We start from the raw sequence: 24,441 nt of genomic DNA, 5'->3' as shown, positions 1-24,441 counted from the left end.
TTGGTGTAATTTTATTTTATTGTTAAAGTTTATTTGTACATTTTCCAAAGCATTATCAAAGAGCTTCATACAACTTCAAAACTGTATTTTCTTTATTAAATAATTTCTTAACATAACTATGAGTCATATTTTCACTGTTTGCAACTTAAGAATGTGCTTCATGGCATAATGTCTAAATAGATTATAATAATAGAATAGTATAGTATAGAATAGAATAGAATAGAATAGAATAGTGATTCAACTTGACTTAAAAAAGTAATTTTGGGGGTCTGATCAAGTAGCGTTTACCGATTTTTTAAGTGGTACCATATGGAAAGACATGGAGAATAAGAAAAAAGAAAAATATGAAAAAGAGTGATAGAAAGACAGAGGGAGGGGAGTGAGAGAGAAAGATGGATATAGAGAAGGAAGAAGCTAACCAGTAATTAACGATGCTTACTGCTCAGTCGCCATGGAGATGGATGTGTATTCCGCTCTGTTTAAAACTCTAAAGTGGAGCCGGCACAAATTCAGGTCTGCGATCAAACAGACATGCTGAGGCTTTGACTCCCCTTCACAAATCAGATACACAACAGTGACTGATTTGTGATTTCCAAAAGGCTTGTGGATGGGGCAGCGCTTGAGATAAAGCAGTGCAAACCTCATGATTTAGATTTTATTTGTGTTCCTTTAGAAATGCATAGACACACATACCTACAAAATACAAGATGTGAGCTGCTTTAGACATATAACATTCTACACAAAAAAAGGGCACACAAGTAGTCGATGGGGCAGTACCTTTTGAAAAGGTTCTAAAATGTACAATTTAGGCACTATTATGTACACTTCAGCTACTAATATGTACTTTTAAGGTATTAATTAAACTCCTTATGGCTAAATAAAGTACAAAGGTCTACCTTTTTCAAAGATACAGCCCCAATGATAGCTTTTCAACCTTTTTTTCTTAGAGTGTACCATATCATCTATTATCCACCTCACTTTTAGCATGTGAAGTCATCCCAGAAACACACAAATATACTCAAGGTTACTGGCTAAAGGCAGACACTGCTGGACCACTATGAAAACAATCTGTAAAGCTAGACAGTGAATGCACCTTCTTGCTAGAGAGTGATACTCTGCTACATACAGTAGTACTGACATCTACACTTTCTCATCTAAATAGCATGGTGTTGCACTATAACTCTTGTTATTAAACATAAGGCAACTATGGCAGACAACAAAGTGGAAAAAGTCTCACACATAAATTGTGTGTGTGTGTCTGTGTGTGTGTGTGTGTGCAAACATGATTGACATCTCAATAACAAACAAAATATGTTTTTTTTTTTTTTTTTTTTACTATTATAATAATTGGTATTATTAGTAGTATTACAAGACAGTAGGCACATAGGCACAACTTGGACAGGTCAGACAGCATGTACTTGCAAAAGAAGTTTAGATTACAGTGAGCTAAAAAGTTTGGTCCCATCTCAACCAGCGATGTAATGATTATTAATTGCTGATGATTATAAATGCAGGACTTTATGTAGTTTGGTTACAGAAAACGATAGACAATTGTTGGGAAAACACACAGGTGCCACTGTGCTCTTTAATAAAGCTGCTTTGCTGCTTTTTTATAAGAAAAACTGAAACTTTATATATTTCCTTCTGATATTTTGAATTAAAATACTTTTGGAAAACTGTTCTTGTACATCCCTGTTCAGCAGTTCTTCGTACAGTGATAAACGGGGCTTTCTTCGAGTCCTGTTAGTTGGCCTGTGATCTCTGAAATGATACTGTACAGGCACAGACCGCTTTCTGCTTTCGTCCAAATAAAGACAAGCTGAGAATCCTGGGGGGAGAAATGCTTTATAGATCTTAACGTGCACTGCTGTCATGCAAATAGATGCCTGGCAGCTTGAAAATGGACAGATGTACATGATGACGTTCCATATTCTTGACTGAGAAAGACGATGCATGATTGATAAGAAGATGAAAGACTGGTGAGCATCCCAGACGAGGACAAACCCCCCTCAGGTCAGGGTAGTAACTTCTGCTTGAGTGTAGTTTGCTGGGGATGTGAGCGCATCTTTACAGCTCTCTGAAACAAAGACCCAGAGAGAGAAAAGAAGTTGAACCAAACTCAAGTAAAGTGTACAGAAAAAAAGAATGCACCAAAAATATCCTCTTAATAAAGTTGATGTCTGAGCCTGACACACGTTACAATGACATGTACAGTAGTGGGATTTGGATCACTCAGTCAAGCAAAACCTTAGACAACAGCACTGCAGATTTATGTATGACTGTCTATAGAGAAAGATCCCTGCCTATTAAAACAAGAAGACTTCTGGCCTTCAGAGGCCCTCCAGTGAACCCAGACACTGGGGAAGCCGTGGGTTCTGCGCATGCTGCTAATGGAAATCTATTAGATGCAATTAAGTTGAGTTGCCTTTCGGGACCAGAAGCAGGTCCATTAACTCACATCAGTACTGCTGTAGATGATGCTTTTCAGCGCTGTATGACTGGCTCGCCAAATAATTACACACAAATCAAGAAGGACGTCAGCTTGAAAAAGACAACGCTGTATGAGAGAAGACAGTAGCCAAAGAGACTCTGTCTTTACTGCAAAAAATCATGTTGTTTTTTTGTTTTTCAGTGAAAATACCTAAGCATGCCTAAATCAAGATGGATTAATTTAGAATAATTGTATAAGACATTAAGACAATATAAACTGAATTAATTTTATTTTTACCAATGGGGGAAAAAAACTACAAAAAAAATATTTTATATATAACCATATATATATATATATATATATATATATTTAAAACATTTCGATTTAATATTGATTATTTCATTTTTTTATATCATTCATTTGATTTCATTAAGTTTTTCTTACCCTACCTTTATCTTATGTGTTTGACAGGTACTACATGATATGTTTCATAAAGCAAATAAACAAACCTACAAACAGAAGAATAGCCACGAGTTTCTGATCTACGGATCATTCATACATATTTATTTTTAACATCAGCAATAGCATTTCCAAGGATGGAGCATCTTCACTATGTCTGGGGAGGGAATTATTGCTTGTAATCACTGCCTGTTTTCTGACAGGACCCCAGCTGCTGTCGCTCTGCCCCTCATTAATTCCCAGAGTGCATCTCCATGCTCTCCACATCAGCGAGGAAAATTGCACGGCTTTTCACACAAACGAGAAATCAACCATCACGGAGTGTCTGAAGGGCCCAGATGACCTCTATTTGAATCTTCCAAAAATAGAGGGAAACCAAAACAAACATGCATGCAAACTGGTATAATTAAAATTCATATTTACTATTAGTATCCCATGAAATAAAAAAAAAATTGAAATATTAATTCATTTAGTTAGTGAACACAAATGAACGCTAAGTCTCAAAACGCAGGAATGGGGAATCATAGCAAACATCTAAATAGCAAACTGTTGCAATTTCAAATTTTTCAGCAATCCAAAATTTTTCCAGTGGTATGTTACAGTTTTAAGATGATGATTCCCACCTGTAACCTATCATGCTTCAGCACCAGATGCTAATAAGCTCCTGTTTTAAATCAGCACTGAAAAAAAGACTCCTTCTCCTTCAAATGGAGATGTAAAAGGTGGAATGTTTGCTTGAGCAGCTCGTGATCAAGTGATTATCTCCAGAAGACTGCCAGCAACCTGCCAGAGCTTTTGGGAATTTGGGGGCCGAGGCACAAGTCATTCAGGTTGAGTCGAACTCTGATGACTTGACAGCAGCTATTAATGAAGGATGTTGTGTACTGGATGTCGTGATGCTCTTTTGTTTTGTGTGATGTTATCATCCTATTTCTCTCAGTTTTGAAATGTCAGCTACATAATGACATGCCCAACAAAAAAATACATTTATTTTACTGTGCTTCAGATTACTTTATTCTGATTCATCAATCCAGGCATTTTGCAGTCAAATATTTTAAACATCTACAACTGAATGATTTCCTGTATAGCTTTCGATAGTTTCATGTTCCTCTTTGTACTCTACAGGCTCTTGTTCTTAATATAATAAAATAATATTGATGTAAATCAATATTTCATATACATTTATTTGGGAAGATAAAACGCAGGATAAAGTACAGTAGTCTGGTTATTTTTTGCAAGATAAATTGAAATAAATGACACAAGACCTAATTACTGATCATTTTGCAATATATATATATATATATATATATATATATATATATATATATATATTTATAAAGTGTTTCTTTTTAATTACCTATACTTTTATGCCCTGCCTTAATCTAATTTGTCCTGCCAAAGTTTCATAGCAAACCAAAATATTTTACAATTCTCATAATAACATATGTCTCTAATGCTGTGCTCTGCACTATAACTTTAGCTAAGGTTGTCCATTGAATTCCAGAATTTATCAGTGATATTTACGCTAATAGACAGGACAAATTCTATAGCCACAAGTTCCTGTTTACCTGTGTGGATGGTGGGTTCAGCTCCACAAGAAAAGTCTCCAGAATTTAGCAGGAAGCAAGATGCCTCTTTCAAGGTCTTGTCTCTGTTGTGTGAGCATCGGAGCGTCCACCTCTCGCCCGGAGAGAGCGCTTGGGTCAGAGTGCAGCTCTCCTCTTCAGAAAGAGTTACCGTAGCATCACCATTCTGCTTTGAATCTGACAACAAGACAAAAGTCCAAAACATGGATGTCAGTGTGAATATGTAAGAATTAACATAAACCTTTGTTAGATTTGTTTGAAACAAGATAATATTTGCCGTCAGAGAAAATGAATTCAAGATATATAAAACAATTTCAGTATCAATTTGAATTTTGCTTTTAAATTGATTTGAATCTTGTTTAATTTGATTAATATATGATCCATATTAATACATTTAATGCTCCCAAAGTTTATTCTCTATTATAATGCTCTCTTAAGGATTTCATGCTTACGTATAGCTAATATTTTAAGAGAAAATAAAATTAAAATGGGCTATATCCCAAGGGTCTTTAGCCTCATTGTATCAAACAATTAAATTCATCCCATTGTCATCTCAGAATACACTATTGTCACTGAAATCCTGATGCTCTACCTGAGCGCTTTCTTCCAAGGTTCACCTCAGCGGCGAGGGGGCACGTGTCGCTCTGTGTGCTGTTCCTTGGTGAGTTGCTTTCAGACTTCCCAAATGAGTTTGTAACCACGTGTGGGCTTGGGTTTGGGTTGTGCTTCTTCTTCTTCTTGGGCAACTTCTGCTTGGCCATAGCCAGCGAGTAGTACATCCCAAAATTGTTAACGATAATGGGCACTGGCATGGCGATGGTAAGCACACCTGCTAATGCGCATAACGCACCGACCATCATGCCCAGCCATGTCTTAGGGTACATGTCTCCATAACCTACTGTGGTCATGGTGATCACCGCCCACCAGAAGCCGATGGGAATGTTCTTGAAATGCGTGTGGTTGCAGCCGCTAGGGTCTAGGGGATCTGCGCTAAGACGTTCGGCGTAGTAGATCATGGTGGCGAAGATGAGCACCCCGAGCGCAAGAAAGATGATGAGCAGACAGAACTCATTCACACTCGCCCGCAAGGTGTGGCCGAGGACCCTGAGACCCACAAAGTGTCGCGTGAGCTTAAAGATCCGTAGGATGCGCACAAAACGGACCACGCGCAGAAAGCCCAGGACGTCCTTGGCAGCTTCGGATTTGACGCCACTCAAACTCATCTCCAGATAGTAGGGCAGGATGGCAACAAAGTCAATGATGTTTAGCTGGTTCTTGATGAAGAGAAGCTTGTTCGGGCAACATATGATGCGGACCAGGAACTCAAAGGTAAACCACACCACGCAGATTCCCTCCACCAATGTGAGAACTGGTTTGGGCTCCATCTCCATCTTCAGGGTGACGGGGGTCATGGTGGTGTTGCTTTCAGTATTTGTAGATGTGACATTGCGAAGTTCATTGAAGAACTCATGAGTCTCCAGGCAGAAGTTAGTGATGGACACCAGGATGAAAAACAGGGAGACAAAGGCAATAACCTGAAACATAAGACCACAAATTAAACACTTCTCAGTAAACAGTCACAAATCCTTTATTTGCATTTATCATTTCATTATGTTTCCTGAGGTACACTTATAATGTTACTATGATTTTACCTCAAAATTAGCATAATTTAGAAATAAAGGGACATTTTGTACCCTGACTTTAGCCCTCTGATTTGAACACTGTTCAAAGGGGCAAGTCTGCTTGAGAATTCAATGTATTGTAAATGTACTGTAAGTGGTAAGAGAAACAATGTGTAGTTGACCATTTAGTCACTGGCTTGATTTCCTGACACAAAGAACATCTGACTGTACATGAATCATTATACAGTATATCAGAAACTGCTGATCACAGATTAGGCATTACAATGAACATGGTTACTTACAGTACATGTTGTAGTATTACTGTCGGACCCGTAACTTACAGTAAAAGTCAGTTTGCAAAGCCTGCACAGAAACTGTGACTGATTTTAAGTATTTTTTAAGTATTTAGCAGACACTTTTATCCAAAGCGATTTACAGTGCATTCAGGCTATTAATTTTTACATATCCTCTGTTCCCGGGGAATCGAACCCCCAACCTTGCGCTTGCTTGCTTGCTAGCGCAGTGCTCTACCAGTTGAGCTACTTATCAAAGAATCCATTCTTCCATCCTTACACATTACAAGTAATGTTATTTTTAGTCCTGTAATCCTATATTGCTCTACTCTCCTTCTTATTTTGCTAACGTGTAAAAATGTGCAGAATCTGCAGAAGCTGACTTGTGTCACACTATGATGTCATAATGTGACAAAATATGAAAGAAGTATTTTTCTGAGTGTGTTTTTTTTATTCATAATTTTAACCCACATTTAGCTTTAACGCACTGTAAAAACCCAAAAAGTAACTAATTTTAAGGAAACTGTCTGCCTTAATGCAATTATGTTTAAAAATATTCATGAGTACATATTTCGAGCTAGCAAAAAACTTCAAAAAGCTTCACACTGTCTAGCTAAAACCTAAGGGCATTAAATAAAACCATTAAAATATGCTAAGGTAACTATAAGAGAATATCACTGCTCTGACATTTGCAGTTATTCCTTTTCAGATAAAACAACATACAGCATATGCAGTCATATCATTAACGGCCATCCTCAATCTAACACAGGCTCTCCTCAGCATAATGGCAACCCCCGAACCTCCAACAAATTCCAACATAATAGAATAATAAACACTAACAGATCATCCCCTATTTCAGAATCATTAATAACATTGTTTTCTTTAAGTAACTGAAAGAGAAAGGATGTATGTGAAGATGTAACAAAGCAACTGGTGCGGCTGGGGGGGTGGGGGTGGGTAGCCATGACAACCATGTCAAACCAGCACAGCACATTTGGAGACTTGTTGTCATGCTGAGGGAGATACAAACCCATGGGGAGCATGATAGCACTCCCAGAGCGATGTGATCAATTTTATTTAAGTTTATACACATCCTCATTGGAGCAGTGAACTGTGAATGTAACCAATTTAACAATTAATTGATCTAGAGTATTACTGCAGGCTGTTAATTCAAGAGCTTTAAGAGCAGGAGCAGATCCCTGTACATTTTTGGCGGACAGGTGTGTTTGTGCAAAGGACAGCAGTGGTTCAGTGACCCATCTCAGATCCCATAGAGAGCACTTCTCGTTGTTAGAATTAAAACGAGCAAATTTCCTTTTACTCTATGTAAAATAGCACATCTGTGCATATCCTCTTCTCCTGTTAGATAACAGTAGGATTATAACGATATAGTTTCATAAATCTCAAGAATTGATTCGAATCCAAAAAGTCACGATAAGCTTTGTGATTAGTTACTTTTGATAGGAAATTTCAAATTCTGTCCATTTTATTACAAAAATCTAATATGTAATGTTGTTTTGGATCTGTTTAATGTGTGGTGACATCGCTGTGGCTCCTCAGTTCAAGAGAAGAGGCAGCACGAAGCACACGCGAACTGATCATCTCTTCTGCTTTAATAGCAGTTACAGAACGTAATAAACATGAAAGAACATTCAAAGTTATGTTAAAAGAAAGAGTACAACTTACCAAAATCTGTATCCTGTTTCATGTAATCGCTCAATTAGTGTTTTGAACGTGGAAAGAAGATAATAGCTTGTAAACAATATGAAAAAAACATTCGGTGACCATGAAATCATTAGTCAGCTAGAAAAATTAACTCTAGAGAGAGGAGCATTTTGCTAAATATGCACCACATACTGTAACATATATATGTGTTACAGTATATAAATAAATAAATATATATATATATATATATATATATATATATATATATATATATATATATATATATATTCAATTTATGTTTAAATAAATGTATAAAAAGTTTTGTGACAACCACCATTTAAATATTTATCTTTAAAAAGAATGAATTGTAGTATAAGTAGGCTATAATTATGTAAATTAAAATTAAAGTTTGTATTATAAATTTAATATTACAAAAACTTTATTGAGTTTATTTTAAGTGTTTTCTTAAATGTTAGTCTTCCATGTTATTGACTCTCAGGTATATTTTTACAGCATTAGGTGAGTTGTATTTTTCCTTTAGAAAATTTGCCATGTCCTATACCTGATATATATCCAAAATAATCTATATTGAATTTAAAATATTAAAGTTTATATCAAGTAAAATACTGCCAAAAAGCTAGGCACTTTTGCATTTGCATTGCAAACATAACAACATTCCCATCAACTATCACAGCAAGCCTAGTGAAAAGGAGGTTTTACTACCAGTAATGGTCAATTTAGCTAGAAACTGCATTTTATTTTACTATAGACATTAAGTTTTTTGAAGTTTTGCAAAAATGTAGGTTTAGTAGAGACATTATTTAAATTTTCAATGAGCTTAGATTTACTTACACAATGCACTTGTGCAAATAAATAGAGAACCCAGTATGACCTTAAATAAAAGATAGCAATGGGAACTGTGAACTGTTTCAGCAGCCCTTTCATTTCACCCTTGATTAAAGTGAAGTACTGAGTACTTTAATCAGCTTCAATCAATGGCAGAATGGTCACAACAATGAAAGAGTCCTCTGATTCAAACCAGCAACAATTTCACTCCTATTCAGAAACAGAAATCTTTTTATCAGCAGCTGAAATGCAAATGTGGTCATTCACTTATGATTTACTGATGCTGAGCATAAAGATGAGTTCTGTGTCCAATTTGTATTACTTTAGAAGCTTAAACTGAAATTTGATATTTGTTTGGGGACATAATTTCAGTTATGCCATTAGAGTCAACAATATTTTAGTTACAGTACAGACAGAAAAGTTTTATATTCAGCACAAAAATCAATGGATCTGCAGCACTCTCTGATTTAAGACCCATTCACATGAAGACTGGTGACTATAAATATAACTATAAATATAACTCAACACCTATTTACACTGTTTATTAAAAAATATATATTCTGAAATGCTGTTCATCTGTGTCGTTATTGTAAAAGCTGTACACTACTACTACTGTATTCCCACTGAATTATAACTCAATAACTCAATAGTTATCTTCCTTGCTGTGAACAGGCCTTTACATTAGCACATTCACTCATACTGGCTCTTCATGTCCATAATTCTGAGCAAACACCATATTTTCAGTAATGTTTTGTTCCGTATGAAGGGACCTTTTAGCTAAATATATTTGTGTTCTAATGAGGAAATGGGGCAATAATTGAGTCGAGCTGCTCTTGCACCCTGCAGAGTGCTACTGTTATTACATTAACGAAACCTGTGCTGAATACAAACAGTTGTACATTGCTGGACAGATGGGTCATTATGCACATTTATCCAGCACTATATCACATGACAGAACACACATTATAAAGACAAAAGTTCAACAGTTTATTGAGACTAATTCATTAAACAAAGGCTTATTATTATTATTATTATTATGTATATAAAGCAGGAATATGAACATATGAGCTTGTATTTATGCAGTAACAGTGGTGAGTAAAGACTAGTTCTGTACCGATTGCTACACTGTGCTAAAAATGTAGTAACATGGATGCCAGATGGCTGTTAGCTTAGTATTAAACATAAAAATAAACAATGATTGTAATGTGGGATCTGCTTAGTTTATTTTGATGTGGAAATCACTATTTTTGTTGAGTGATTCACTGAAAGCAATCTGGCACTATTACTTAAGCACACTTGAGGTCTTTTTTTTTACTATAACAGCTACTCAAATCTTCAGGGTAAATCAGGAAAAATGGAATGGTGACAGCTGAAATGTTCATGGTTTTTATTCCTGTGATGGTAAAGCTGAATCTTTAGCAGTCGTTACTACAGTCTTCAGTGTCACACTATCCTTTAGAAATCATTCTACTATGCTTCTGTGATTTTGTGCTGAAGAAACATTTTCTAATATAATCAATATTGAAAACAGTTGTCTTTCATATAGAAAATTATAATAAAAGTCTTTGCTGCCAATTTTGTTCTATCTGACCCTAAACTGTTGAACATTTGAGTGTTTGCGTGTATGTGAGAGAGAGAAAAATAGAAAAGAGGAGGGTAAAAGAGAGGGAACATGTTGCTCTCGTTTGTGATCACTCACTTAGATCGTCTCCCATACCAGCTGTTCACTACAGCAGCCTTCAGCTCTTTTAGCATTTAGTAACACCTCACAAAAACATTTACCCATATTGCAGCTGTCGCATTCCAGACCACCTGTATGAGCAAACACTATTGTTTCACCATTAATTTTCCATGGAATATGATTCAAGCCTCCCATAACTGTCAAACAGGAAAAAACACTGCCAACATAAAGCAGGAAGACTCGAAATATAGAATACAGGATAAATATAAATCCCTGGTATTCAAGTCCTCAGGGGAGGTGTGCTAATGCTAGCTCCTGAACCACAGAGAGATTGGCTGTAGTTTTGCATAGGACTGGATAAATCATCACTTTCCAACACTTAATCTTCAACATCTTTTACTAAAACATAACACTGATTAACACCTGTTAAACAGTAGGGAATGGTGCTACTGTAGCAACACCAAGGTCAAAGGGTTTGATTCTCAAAATAATGCATTACTGAGTATAATGTATGTTGTTTAGTATAAATGTTTCTGCTAAATGCATATAAATGTAATTTTGTTGTTTGGTGAACATGGCTATAAATGTAACATATATTCTGCTATTGATAAGCTCATTATTAATGTAATTTTTCACTTTTTTCATTGATCTTATGTGTCATTCGTACGTCTACGCATTCAAACTTGCCAGGTCAACATACAGTAAGAAGGGTTTTTCAGTGAATATAATAGAATACATATCAGAGCTTCAATATGCCACGTGAACCATGACATTTGCGTTGATTTACTAGAACGATATTCCCACCTTCCTTTATAATGTTCCTAAGCAGCATGCTGTAGGGAATGGATCCAATCGCATACACCAGGGATAAATTAAGTCACTATTATTTTGTCTGCCATACAGTACAACTCAGAGTCCAGAGCCAGAAGCCCACGAGTTGTTGTGTCAAGCATTTCTCCAGAGAGACTCAACAGACTGTCTTTTCTCTGCATGAACAACAGTTTCATGCATTTGATACATTTCACTCCACTGGCTTTTGTATGTACATTCATGAATGCTCATTTCTGAGAGCAAGAACACTGGAAGACATAAGTCAAGGCAGTTTTTAACAGCACAGTGTCTCACAGCAGTGGCATTCAAGTGCAAAATTCACTCGTTCACGGCCCAGGAATTGAAGTGGTAAGAAATTAAAATTGAGCTTGTATTTCTTCAGTGTATAAATGTCTGTCACTGTGCAAGATAATTGTGCAAACAATTCAGTAACAAAAAGCAATCAGTGTTATTTTTGTTCTCTCTAGAGTCTACAAAGGTCTTGAACAATGTTACTGATTAAATTAAAATATAAATCCTCAAAAAAGAAATATGAAATCAATGTAACCTTGTTTATTTTCCAAATACACAATTGTTCAAAAGTCTGGGGTCGGTATGAAGCGTTTCCGATATAAGTATATTATGCCGAAAATTTAAATATTATTACAATTTAAAATACTTTTTTATTTTAAAATGTATGTGGAATACGCTGATCTGTAAACATTTCATTAAATATTTATTTTTCCAGTATTCTCTGATGAATAGAACATGCATTATTGTTTCAGGTAGAGACCAAACAATACCAAGTACAGTACATGTAAACAGTATACACATGTCTTTTATAACATGTTTTATTCACAAAACATTAGTAAACCATAGCTATAGAACATCCGGGATGCGATCGTGTTGTGATAATGATGCAGAGTTTTTTTCAGCGTCATTTGAAAATCAGTTGACAGAAACTGAATCTCAGGCATGGGTGGGTAGATTTAGTGGGCAGCGACGGTGAGTAAAAAACTATTTGAAACTGTTTTAATACAGGAGCGCATTTGGATTGGATTGATCACTCAGCTCAAGCTTTTGCATTTACCATTTATCCATTAGTGCTCATCCACCAGGATCATTTTACTTCTCACTTATGTTTACACATTGTAGTATTTATTGAAAGTAGTTCTTATGTTCATTTATTTGAGCGATTATTGTCATGTATGCAAAAATAACAAATTCTATCTCATTTGATTGGGTGGACTAGTCATCAATGTGAGTGGGCAAGTGTCACCCTGGCCCTGAGTCTTGCCACTGTTGTGAATAATTCATTAGTGCACATTATTACAAAGAACAAATAAAGTTTGCATTCATAATGTTTCATCAAAATGTAATAACTTGCTAAACTAATACAATTATTTTCCTTTTTCATCTGATCTCACCAACCCTTTTCTCATTTAATATCCAGTTTTGCTCGAAAATACAACACAATAAATAAAATAGGCTACAAACCCTCATCCAATGTTAAATTTTGAAGTTACTCAAAATTATTGTTTTCATATTTATTCTCCATTGTTATAAATAAAAAATCTTTTTTCTCAAACACAGCCAACCCAACATTACAAAACACCACTGCAGTGAACGTTTCATGGCAGAAAGCTGTGAGTATAGGTCTGTGAGCGAGTTTAACCAATGAAAGATATCTACATTTTGGTTTATCTAAACACCAAATGGTTTAACCCACTTCTAAACAGACAAAGCCAACCTGTTCGTACTCTGTTGCACAGAACTACAAAAGTGCTAGAGACATAAGTCCATTATTTAGACTGTCATTGTGTTCATATACGGCTTAGACTGCAGACCACTGCACAATGCATTCCTGGACCAACTTCTGCAGGTATAAATTAGGTGTGAGTTTTATTAGAAAGATATGTACAGGAATTAATATGCGCTTGAGTCTTCTGTATAAACATTCATGTCTGTTCAAACAGTATATACAGCCTCTCTCTTATGACTTGATTTTTATTTTGAACACACAAAATTACATAACTACAGTTATTTAAATCCAGCACTTTGCCAAAAACTGCAGTAACTTTTCAATGTGTAAACCACTGTTTAAACCCCATCCCACCTGTAAAGTTTCCATTTGCTTTATATTTACAGGTGCATCTCAATAAATTAGAATGTCATGGAAAAGTTAATTTATTTCAGTAATTCAACTCAACTTGTGAAACTCGTGTATTAAATAAATTCATTGCACACACACTGAAGTAGTTTAAGTCTTTGGTTCTTTTAATTGTGAGGATTTTGGCTTCACTATCTCAACAAATTAGAATGCTTCATAAAAAAAACTTCTTAGTGAATTGTTTGCCTTCTGGAAAGTATGTTCATTTATTGTACATGTACTCAATACTTGGCAGGGGCTTCTTTTGCTTTAATTAATCGTTGTGGCATGGAGGTGATCAGTTTGTGGCACTTCTGAGGTGGTATGGAAGCCCAGGTTTCTTTGACAGTGGCCTTCAGCTCATCTGCATTTTTTTGGTCTCTTGTTTATAATTTTCTTCTTGACAATACCCCATGGATTCTCTATGTGGTTCAGGTCTGGTGAGTTTGCTGGCCAGTCAAGCACACCAACACCATGGTCATTTACCCAACTTTTGGTGCTTTTGGCAGTGTGGGCAGGTGCCAAATCCTGCTGGAAAATGAAATCGACATCTAGAAAAAGCAGGTCAGCAGAAGGAAGCATGGAGTGCTCAAAAATTTCTTGGTAAACAGATGCAGTGACTTTGGTTTTCAAAAAACACAATGGACAAACAGCAGCAGATGACAATTCACCCCAAATCATCACAGACTGTGGAAACTTAACACTGTACTTCAAGCAACTTGGGCTTTGAGCTTCTCCACCCTTCCTCCAGACTCTAGGACCTTGGTTTCCAAATGAAATACAAAACTTACTTTCATCTGAGAAGAGGACTTTGGACCACTGGGCAACAATCCAGTTATTCTTCTCCTTAGCCCAATCCTCATAAGGCTAAGGTTCTCTCGGTTGGTTGTGCATCTTTTTCTTCCACACTTTTTCTTTCCACTCAACTTTCTGTTAACATGCTTGGATACAGCACTCTGTGAACAGCCAGCTTCTTTGGCAATGATTGTTTGTGGCTTACCCTCCTTGTGAAGGGTGTCAATGATTGTCTTCTGGACAACTGTCAGATCAGCCTGTCAGTTTTCCCCATGATTGTGTAGCCTAGTGAACCAATCTGAGAGACCATTTTGGAGGCTCAGGTAACCTTTGCAGGTGTTTTGAATTGATTAGCTGATTGGCATGTCAAAATATTCTAATTTGCTGAGATCAAAATCACAACAATTAAAATACCCAAAGTCTTAAACTACTTCAGTCTGTGTGCATTGAATTTATTTAATACACAAGTTTCACAATTTGAGTTGAATTTCTGAAATAAATGGACTTTTCCACAACATTCTAATTTATTGAGATGCATCTGTATCTAATGTTTCTAATACTTATTCTAATACTCTCTGCATCCATACGCCAGAGGGTGAATAAGCTATTGTACTGTACCTGCCATATATCAGTAATTTTTAATGAAAGAATTGTGTATCTGGCAGGATACACACAGAATTTTTTTTTTTTTTAAATCCTATGGATTAGATTCCTTAAATACAGTATTTTCACCTCCTTCTTTGTTAATTGCATTAAAGAAAATAAATCATAAAATAAAAAATTCTGAAATCAGCACTATTGTGATTTGCACAACAGTTCAACTATGAGTTCACCATGGAGTCTCTAAGAAACCGTCTAATGTCATGAAGATTTGATAGGGCTGCATAATTAATCAAAATAAAATCAAAAACACAATTACGCTTAGTGCAATAATGAAATCACAAAGGCTGCAACTTTAAAATAATTAATAATTATGCAGCATGTTTCATAGTGAAGAGCAGCACTGATCTGAGCACCTTGCATACGTTTGCAGAAAATACTACTCCATGACTGGAAGTGCTTTGACTTTAAAATGCTTTATTTCCTTAAGTGGAAAAATTAAGAAATTACTGTAACAGATTTTTATCATGATATTTTACAATAAGGCCTTAGACCTTTCTAATGATTTATAGTTACAGCCAACTGCATGTTAGCAGGTCACCCCAGTTATGTAAAATAAAATATTAATTATCATTATTATTATTATTATTAAATACTCTAATTTTTATTTTATTACAATTATATTTCTTATTTTGTTCTTATATTTTTATTTATATGAATAATAATCATAATAATTATAAGTAGTCATACTGACATATAAGCAATATATTTCTGGACAAATTGTGCAGCCGTACAAACAAGCACAACAAATCTGATGTTCTTTATCATTTTTTTTTTTTGTTAATTTGTTTTAAATACATTCTGGTTCACATTTTTAACCTGAAATATCACAACTAGATTTTTCACCTATATTTTGCAGCCCTAGTTTAATCAATAATTTCTCCAGAGCCCCTTTGAAATGCAAGAGCAGTTCTAAAGGCTTTTTAATAGCACAAAACCATTCAAAATCATGCTATCAAAATACCTACCACGACACACATCCAGACAGTGTCTGCCCTTGGTCAATTACCCAGTGAGTGATTAATTACCATGACGGTGAGAACGTAAAGCTGTATTTATGAGGTAGGGCTTACACATCACAATCGAACGCACACCAAACCAACAAAAACGATCAAATTTCAACTACTATAGAACAGCTGAAAGGGAGAGTCTGCCTGAATTACTTTTTTCTATGTAAAACAAAAATGGATATTTTGAAAAATATTGGTAACTAAATAGTTTTGTTTGCCAGTGACTTTTATTGTATGGAAAAAAAAATACAATGGCAGTCATTGTAAACTAGGGATGTCATGATCTAGTAGTAGGTACTGATACTACCAATACTTAATACCTAAGTCCATACCATGGTATAAAAACAATAATACTTAAAATTAACTCCTTTATTTAAACCTTTTAACACACTGAAAAGTACACCCATTAAAACATTAGCATGTAACCTTCAAGTGTTGTTCAATTCAATATTCAATATTATATGACACATCAGAATTTTATTTTTTTTATTCCGTCCGTTGCTATGGTTTTCACAATGTCAAACATTGCAATTTCAGATTCATTCCCACATTTTAAAAGTTGTCACTCCTGAGACTTTGAAGTGTGTACTTAGCATGACAAATAAAACTTTAAAACAAACATATCTGTGACTGACTACAATGCTCAGCGCTGCAAAAACACATTGGAAATTAAAACTGCTCTGCATTTGAAAGCAGCCGCCTGTCCGCGGGTCGATACGCGGCACTACTACTGGTATCGTTATGCTTTTAAAATTGAAATATTGACTTGATACCAAAGTACCAGTACTTTTGACAACTCTAGTGTGAACCACCTTTTTGGTTACCAACATTCTTCAAAATAACTTTTGTTTTCAGCAGAAGAAAAAAATCAGGATAACCATGAGGGCGAATAAATGACAGAATTTTCATATTTGGGTGGATTAGCTCCTTATTAACTTTTTGGACTACATTTGGATACAATTATTATTTTTAATTGGATAAGAAAACTAAACTCTCTGATCATTCAGAGAGCCGAAGAGTAGCAGGGTCCAAGAAGCCCAACCATCCGCTCCTTGTCATTTCTGAACGACGGGAATATAATGACATCTTGATTGCTCTGATAGGTTAGGTTTATTCTTTAGAAGGTGTACCTGTTCTGTTTTGTCTCTTTGCTCTTAAATACTGGTTTTCTTTGATCCCCATTTAGTCTGTCAGGCCTGTATGCTGAAAATCATCTAAATTAATTAAGAAAACAAACAGCTAGCTTAATGATGAAGAAATAATGGACCTCAGGGCAATGGCTCAGCTGTGTGCAGATGTCAACAATCAAAGCAGCTCAGCTGTGACAAACACACTGCATATCAATGAAACCTGATGTCTGTTTTGAAACCTGAAGAAAACGAGCACATTGAATGACAGCATTGTTTTTAAAGTGACCTCTATGCGATGCAACTAAAGCAATTAATCACCTCTAAATTTCTCTAAGGAAAGAAATTGATTTCTCAGTCAAAAAAAAAAAAAAAGAGCCAGATGTCCAGGGTTCAATACTGCAACAGATTTAGCCCTACAATAAAAAGCTTTCACATTACCGATTTAACCAGATTGTGATGTAATTACAAATGAATCCAACCTTGAAAGGTGCCTAGAAACACAGATATGAAAGTATGGTTAGCTAATATGCATTGTCAAAATGGGTGTGATAATAAAATTAAGTTATTGAAATAAATACTTTTATTTTATACTTTTGTTGTATTCTGTTTCAGCAAAGACACATTAAATTATTCAAAAGTGACAGTAAAGATAATTATTAACTGTATGTTACAAAGGATTTCAAATACAGTAAATGCTATTCTTTTGAACTTTCTTGATCAGAGAATACTGAAAAAATGTATCATGAATTCCACAAAGAGTAACAGCACAACTGTTTTCAATGTTTATCATATACGAACATTTCTTGAGCACAAAATCATATTAGAATGACTTCTAAATGATCATGTGATACTGAAGACTGGAGCAATGTCTGCTGACAATTCAGCTTTGTCATAACAGGAATAAATGACATTCATCATATGTAAGTTGTTTTAAATTCTAATATTTCACAATACTTCTATAGTTGTTACTGTATTTGATTGAGTAAGTTCAGCACTGGTGAGCAATTCATGACTGTCTAATGTGAGAAAGTAGAGTACATTATAACCCAAATAATTCAAACCGACCAGCTGAATGACTGTGAGTGGGGATAAAACACTTTATATTAATAGCATCATGGTAATACTTGCTGAGAGTCCATGCTGCCAATCATGCAATCATCATTTGATGGACTTGAAACTGACATACAGACATTATAAAAGCACTATACTATGCCCGCGTACTCTGTCCTCTTTTATTTTCTCTTTTACACCTACAGATTGAATCTTGCCTAAAACTGAGCCTAAAATTCTAAAGATCACTCTTGACACAAGAAAGATCACAGAAAATCACAGAAAGTTCTCTGAGTGACATTCATCCATCACAGGAAGAGAGGAATTCACACATCTGACATCAGAGTGTGACACAGTAACTCAAGAGCAGGTGGCATGTGTGTGTGTGTGTGTGTGTGTGTGTGAGACAGGTGCAGTTCAATAGACAGTTGGAGCTGACTGTTTCCACTGGTAACCACAGAGTAAGGATGATCTGATCATGACATTTATTCAAAGCTAGCTTACAGATTGAGAGTAAAGACTGAAAGCTCTGATGGCCTTAATGCAACACCTGTTGGCATGCATCATCTGTTAGAAATGTGTAGCAAACTAAATTTTAACTTTTTCATTTTGGGCTTCCCAAAAAACTTTAGGTGAACGGGTCTTAAAATAACCGTTTTTTGTTTTGTTTTTCTTAGTGTGAAATAATTTGTTTTTCAAAGAACTCTTCTTTAGAACATTCTTAATAATGTTTTTGCATTGAAAAGAACAACGTTTTGTGTAATGGAAAGGTTCTGTGGATATTAAAGGTTCGTCATAGAACCACAGACACCAATAAAGAAATGAAATTGAAATGAAAATGGCTGTCCAGCTTCAGAGGTCTTGACCTTTGCAACTTTACTGAATTGATATTCAGTTAATTTGTCATGCAAAACTATTTTAATGTTCAGCTTCTTTTAATTAGCATATTAAGCCGTATTTCAGATTTTCTGTTACGATTTGTATTTTTCCTTCATTAAAATTTCTATGAATAATAATCCTTAGAAATCAAACACCCAAGAAATAATAAAGTTTCGGCACTTCCTTGAAATAAAGGTTCATTTTGACATTTTAAATGCTTTCTTTGTATAAAGAACCCTATTTTAGATTAAAACATCTAAAAGTTTTATTATAGGTTCCTCAAATAATTGTTCTGGTTTCCTAGTTCTTAAAGCACCAATATGATGTTCATGTACAATTAGACAAAACGTAAACCTAAGCACACTTACTACACTGTAGCCTGTATTGATACAGTGAACAGAAATACATTTAAGTTTGACCTCTAATAAAGGTTATGAATCTCTTCCTGGACTGTTTGTTAAAAAAGAAAACAAAATGTAAAGGTCTTCTTGTCCCCCTATACGTGTAATGTGCATTCTAATCTCTTACCCGGGCTGCACGCGAAGAATATGGATCTTCAAAGAGCGCCCATATTTTTGGTTGCCAAACTTCACAGTATCCCCTGGAGCGGTCAAGGCTGTCCTCGATACCGAAGCGTCTGGGCATGTCCTGGTCATCCTCCGCATCCTCCGGATCTGGCGGTTCGAAAATCTCAAGCGCCTCTTCTGCGTCCCTGTGCTGGCGGTAGGTCATCCAGCAACAGGGCTCCACGTCCGTCTCATCGATGCCCCAAAATGCCAACTCCTCCTCGAACAGAGGGCCGCACACATCCGCCGGGCAGTGGAGCTTGCCAGTCCTGTAGTAGTTCAGCACATAGCCGAATATGGTCGGGTGTCGGTCAAAAAAGAATTCGCCGGTGGTGGGTGTCTGTCCCGTGCCTGGGTTCAGGTTCACCTGGAGGTCCGTGTCGGCGAGATAGGCGAGTCTCGTGCCCGGTATGGTCCTCAGGGTGCTCCTGTAGGTTTCATGGCGCGTGCCACCGACGTTGATGATGATTTTGTCCGAGTTTTCGCCTCTGGCCATCTCTTCCTTCAGACATGATTTGGAAGGAGGTTTGTTGCCTGACTTGCGCCCGCGGTACGACGAAACACACACCGAGCTAATCATAGATTTAGATGACTTTTACCTAGTAACTCTCTTGGCTTTCTAAACCTGCGCAGCTGTCGTCAGTTATGAATGTCGAACAACGGTAGAGAGTTTCCGCCGTCAACATGACCATCAGAGGCGCGAAGAACCACCTGTTAACGGAGAAACACTTGATTTTCAGTCTATGGGTGGATGCTTGGGTTGTTCCTCATTCTTGGACACTTGGACACGATAGTAAACACCAAAACATGAGCAAACCATCCGCGTATTACGTGCAAATTGAACACGCACGCTTGGGTATTTATCATTACATTTACAAAGAAAAATTTTGAGAAAAAAAAATAGTTCAAATAAAAGTCAAACTACTCTAAAAATGACTTTTCATTTCATCGCTTTCAAAACTCTTGTCACCTCGTCGTCCACAACACTCGGCTGTCACGTGCGTGCGCATTATTCCTTAATCACAACGTGATTTAAAATAAAACCGCATGCGAAAAACGTCTGCGATATTAACTTTGATTGAAACTACTTCATCTATATACGGCTAAATCATCTGTTCTCGAAGGATGAGACGGTATCATCAGTTTGTTGGAAAAGATCTGTTGCATCTTGTGACAGTGGACACAGCCCATGGGAGGAGGAGGAGGATGATGATGATGATCCAGCGCCTCAGTAACCCTTACAGCGCTGCATCACGTATGAACGTGAGCTCAATTTGATTAGAAGGCTACAGGGGAAAGCTTCAGGTTTTCAGATTACGGACCCCTTCTCGGGGTCTATGATGACGCATTTCGTATTAATAAACATCGGAAATCGCAAGTTTATTAGTATTTGAATTATATTTATTGTGCATTTGTAAACTATATTTTATGCTTTACTATGCTGACGTTAAATACAATAAATAAAAATACTAAACACTGCTGCTAATATGTTGATGTGTTTTTATACTCTGACAGCCTTGTACTCAGTATCTGTTCTATATTTCTATCGTTTCCAAACTCAGTAATGTGAAAGGGTCCATTCAGTCAAAATTCCACGTCCAATCAAGTGCAGTTAGAGTTAATTAGAGAAGTTCAAGGGCAATTTAATTGTATTGTATATATTTAATTTTATTTTAATTATTATTATTAATATATACATTATATAGAAAAATATGTTATACGTTAAAGTTTTTAGAGAAGACTTAAATGTAAAGCATCTGATTGTTTACATTTGAGGTAAATTTGTCTTACGACGTCACCTAGTGGACAAGTAAAGTAGAGCAGGTTTAACGTCATGCATGTTCTACCTTGCCTTCTCTAGAGAGAGAGAGAAAAAAAGACTGGATTTGTTGGTTTTCGTGGTTTAAATTGGCATTTATTTATTTTTATTCATGTAGCCTATATAATAAATACATATTATCAATTATAAGAAAATATTCTATATTAATTTTTTCCACTCAATTTCTCAGCTGACACAGCTGAAAGACAGTTGTCTTGCAACTTTAAAATTTAGGCACATATCACAAACAATATATAAAACAACTTAGCTCTTATAAATCTGGAAGTATCATAAAGTAAAGCCACCATATCTTATTTAACATTGAATGTAATTTAGCACTATGGTAAGGCAAATTTGCTCTTCCTTAATCCACCTCTTCAATGGTGGGGCCCTGTGATTCAGGCTGGGCTTGGAATCCACAGCCACCTGCGGGAGGAACTCCTCCTTGATAGAGCCGAGTGATGATTGGATTACACACACTTTCCAGTTCCTTCTGGTGGTGCTCATACTCTTCCTTTTCAGCCAGCTGATTGTTCTCCAACCAAGTGATAACCTCCTTACACTTATCAATGACCTTCTTCTTGTCTTCTTCGCTAATCTTTCCTTTCAATTTTTCATCCTCAACACTATTCTTCACGTTGAAGGCGTAAGACTCCAATGCATTCTTCGCTGCAATCTTCTCTCTCTGTACCTCATCCTCGGCTTTGTACTTTTCTGCATCCTGCACCATCCGCTCGATTTCCTCTTTGCTCAGTCGACCTTTGTCATTGGTGATGGTGATTTTGTTCTCTTTCCCTGTGCTCTTGTCCACTGCGGATACGTTCAGTATTCCATTGGCATCAATGTCAAAGGTCACCTCAATTTGGGGCACGCCCCGTGGAGCTGGTGGGATACCCGTAAGATCAAATTTGCCAAGCAAATTGTTATCTTTGGTCATTGCCCTTTCACCTTCAAACACCTGTATCAGGACGCCTGGCTGGTTATCAGAATATGTGGAGAAGATCTGCGTCTGCTTAGTGGGGATGGTTGTGTTTCGTTTGATCAGAGCAGTCATGACTCCTCCTGCGGTCTCGATACCCAAGGACAAAGGAGCCACGTCCAGAAGCAACAAGTCCTGAACGTTTTCCGAGGTGTCGCCCATCAGGATGGCGGCCTGCACCGCGGCTCCATATGCCACCGCCTCATCTGGGTTGATGTTCTTGTTGAGATCCCTGCCATTGAAGAAATCCTGCAAAAGCTTCTGGATTTTGGGAATCCTGGTGGAGCCGCCAACCAGAACAATGTCGTGGATCTGGGACTTGTCCATTTTAGCATCTCCCAAAGCCTTCTCGACTGGTTCCAGCGTGCCTCTAAAGAGCTCAGCGTTAAGCTCTTCAAAGCGAGCCCTTGTGATGGAAGTATAGAAATCGATGCCTTCAAACAGGGAATCGATCTCAATACTGGCCTGAGTGCTAGATGAGAGGGTCCTTTTAGCTCTTTCGCAGGCCGTGCGGAGCCTTCTCACTGCTCTCTTATTCTGACTGATGTCCTTCTTGTGCTTCCTCTTAAACTCTTCAACGAAGTGCTTGACCATCCGGTTGTCGAAGTCCTCCCCACCCAGGTGAGTGTCTCCTGCTGTGGCTTTGACCTCAAAGATCCCATCCTCAATCGTCAGGATGGACACATCAAAGGTGCCTCCACCCAGGTCAAAGATCAGGACGTTCCTCTCTCCTCTCCTACCCTTGTCCAGCCCGTAAGCGATGGCAGCCGCTGTGGGCTCATTGATAATTCGCAGAACGTTCAATCCGGCGATCACCCCCGCATCTTTGGTCGCTTGCCTCTGAGAATCGTTAAAGTACGCTGGGACCGTGATGACGGCGTTATTGACTCTCTGACCCAGGTAGGCCTCGGCGATCTCTCTCATTTTGACTAGGACCATGGATGAGATCTCCTCGGGGTAGAATGTCTTGGTTTCTCCTTTGTACTCAACTTGAACTTTTGGTTTGCCATCTTCGCAGATGACCTTGAAGGGCCAAAGCTTCATGTCAGACTGGACCACTGGATCATTGAACTTTCTACCAATCAGTCGTTTGGCATCAAATATTGTGTTGTTGGGGTTCATGGCGACCTGGTTCTTGGCTGCGTCTCCGATGAGTCTTTCTGTGTCTGTGAAAGCAACATAGCTTGGAGTGGTTCTGTTTCCTTGATCATTAGCAATGATTTCCACCTTGCCATGCTGGAACACCCCCACACAAGAGTAAGTGGTTCCCAGATCAATGCCAATGGACAGACCTTTAGACATCTTGATTATCAATAGTTAACCTTCAACACGAAGAAAAAACTAATCAATCAATCCTGAGTTATTTATTAATAATGGTAATGAATATAATTATTTAAATAAATAATTTAATATATTTATACACAAATATATAAAAGTATACTCTAAATATTAGACTCGTTAAACAACTTGTTTAATAATAAAAAAACATATCAAATATATTTTTTTAAGTTTTCAAATTGAATTCAAAGAGTCACTTACAAGTCTTGTGAGTTTCTTCTAGCGCTTCAGAGAGCGGACTCTTCAGCTCTGCTTCACTTCAGGTTGCTTGAGTTGTCTTGTCTCGACTGCTTCGGCCTGAGCGACACTGAGACATTTATACCTCCCATGCTGCTTCTAGAAAGACTAGACTTCTCTTGCCTCTGGCAGTAACTTTAGAGGCTGGCGACTCCTGAATTTTCCAGGCGCGCACTGATTATCTCGTAGGTACCGCGAAGAAACATTAGCTCTCCGAATATAGAAACATAATAAACTTGTAGTATCGTGATTACTATGAAACACGTAGGTAAGGAAATAATAATAATAAAAAAAATAAAATAAAAAAAAATATATAAAAAATATATATTCTGTATTTTTATTTGATTTGCTCATTTCTGTGTTAGGCTACTATTCGGAAGTGTAATGTTGAAAGCGCTGCTGAACTGTAAAGCATTCTCTTTATTAGTACTATTAT

General features: G+C 36.8%; 2 protein-coding genes across 2 annotated transcripts; both read right to left on the bottom strand.

The window, feature by feature from the left end:
• LOC128018652 (potassium voltage-gated channel subfamily C member 1-like) lies at nt 1-20,880 on the bottom strand. The gene is made up of 4 exons (XM_052604306.1): nt 19,595-20,880; nt 5,069-6,011; nt 4,459-4,653; nt 1-2,077 (listed from the first exon to the last, which is right to left on the bottom strand). The coding sequence occupies exons 1-4, from the start codon at nt 20,210-20,212 to the stop codon at nt 2,010-2,012; spliced, it is 1,824 nt and encodes a 607-aa protein (XP_052460266.1). The 5' UTR covers nt 20,213-20,880; the 3' UTR covers nt 1-2,009.
• Nucleotides 20,881-21,380: 500 nt separating this feature from the next.
• LOC128018651 (heat shock 70 kDa protein 1-like) lies at nt 21,381-24,164 on the bottom strand. The gene is made up of 2 exons (XM_052604305.1): nt 23,970-24,164; nt 21,381-23,752 (listed from the first exon to the last, which is right to left on the bottom strand). The coding sequence occupies exon 2, from the start codon at nt 23,730-23,732 to the stop codon at nt 21,816-21,818; it is 1,917 nt and encodes a 638-aa protein (XP_052460265.1). The 5' UTR covers nt 23,733-23,752; nt 23,970-24,164; the 3' UTR covers nt 21,381-21,815.
• Between the last annotated feature and the right edge of the window lie 277 nt (nt 24,165-24,441).

This window comes from Carassius gibelio, chromosome A8, assembly GCF_023724105.1.
Source record: "Carassius gibelio isolate Cgi1373 ecotype wild population from Czech Republic chromosome A8, carGib1.2-hapl.c, whole genome shotgun sequence".
Lineage (NCBI taxonomy): Eukaryota > Metazoa > Chordata > Actinopteri > Cypriniformes > Cyprinidae > Carassius > Carassius gibelio.
This window is presented reverse-complemented; position numbering and strand designations above follow the sequence as displayed.

Excerpts from the sequence above, each read along its gene's own strand:
- LOC128018651 (XM_052604305.1), bottom strand. The coding sequence starts at position 23,732 with ATGTCTAAAGGTCTGTCCATTGGCATTGATCTGGGAACCACTTACTCT.
- LOC128018652 (XM_052604306.1), bottom strand. The coding sequence starts at position 20,212 with ATGATTAGCTCGGTGTGTGTTTCGTCGTACCGCGGGCGCAAGTCAGGC. Across the intron at positions 4,654-5,068 it reads CCTTGGAAGAAAGCGCTCAG|ATTCAAAGCAGAATGGTGAT; the intron begins GTAGAGCATCAG and ends TCTTGTTGTCAG. Across the intron at positions 2,078-4,458 it reads TGAACCCACCATCCACACAG|AGAGCTGTAAAGATGCGCTC; the intron begins GTAAACAGGAAC and ends TCTTTGTTTCAG.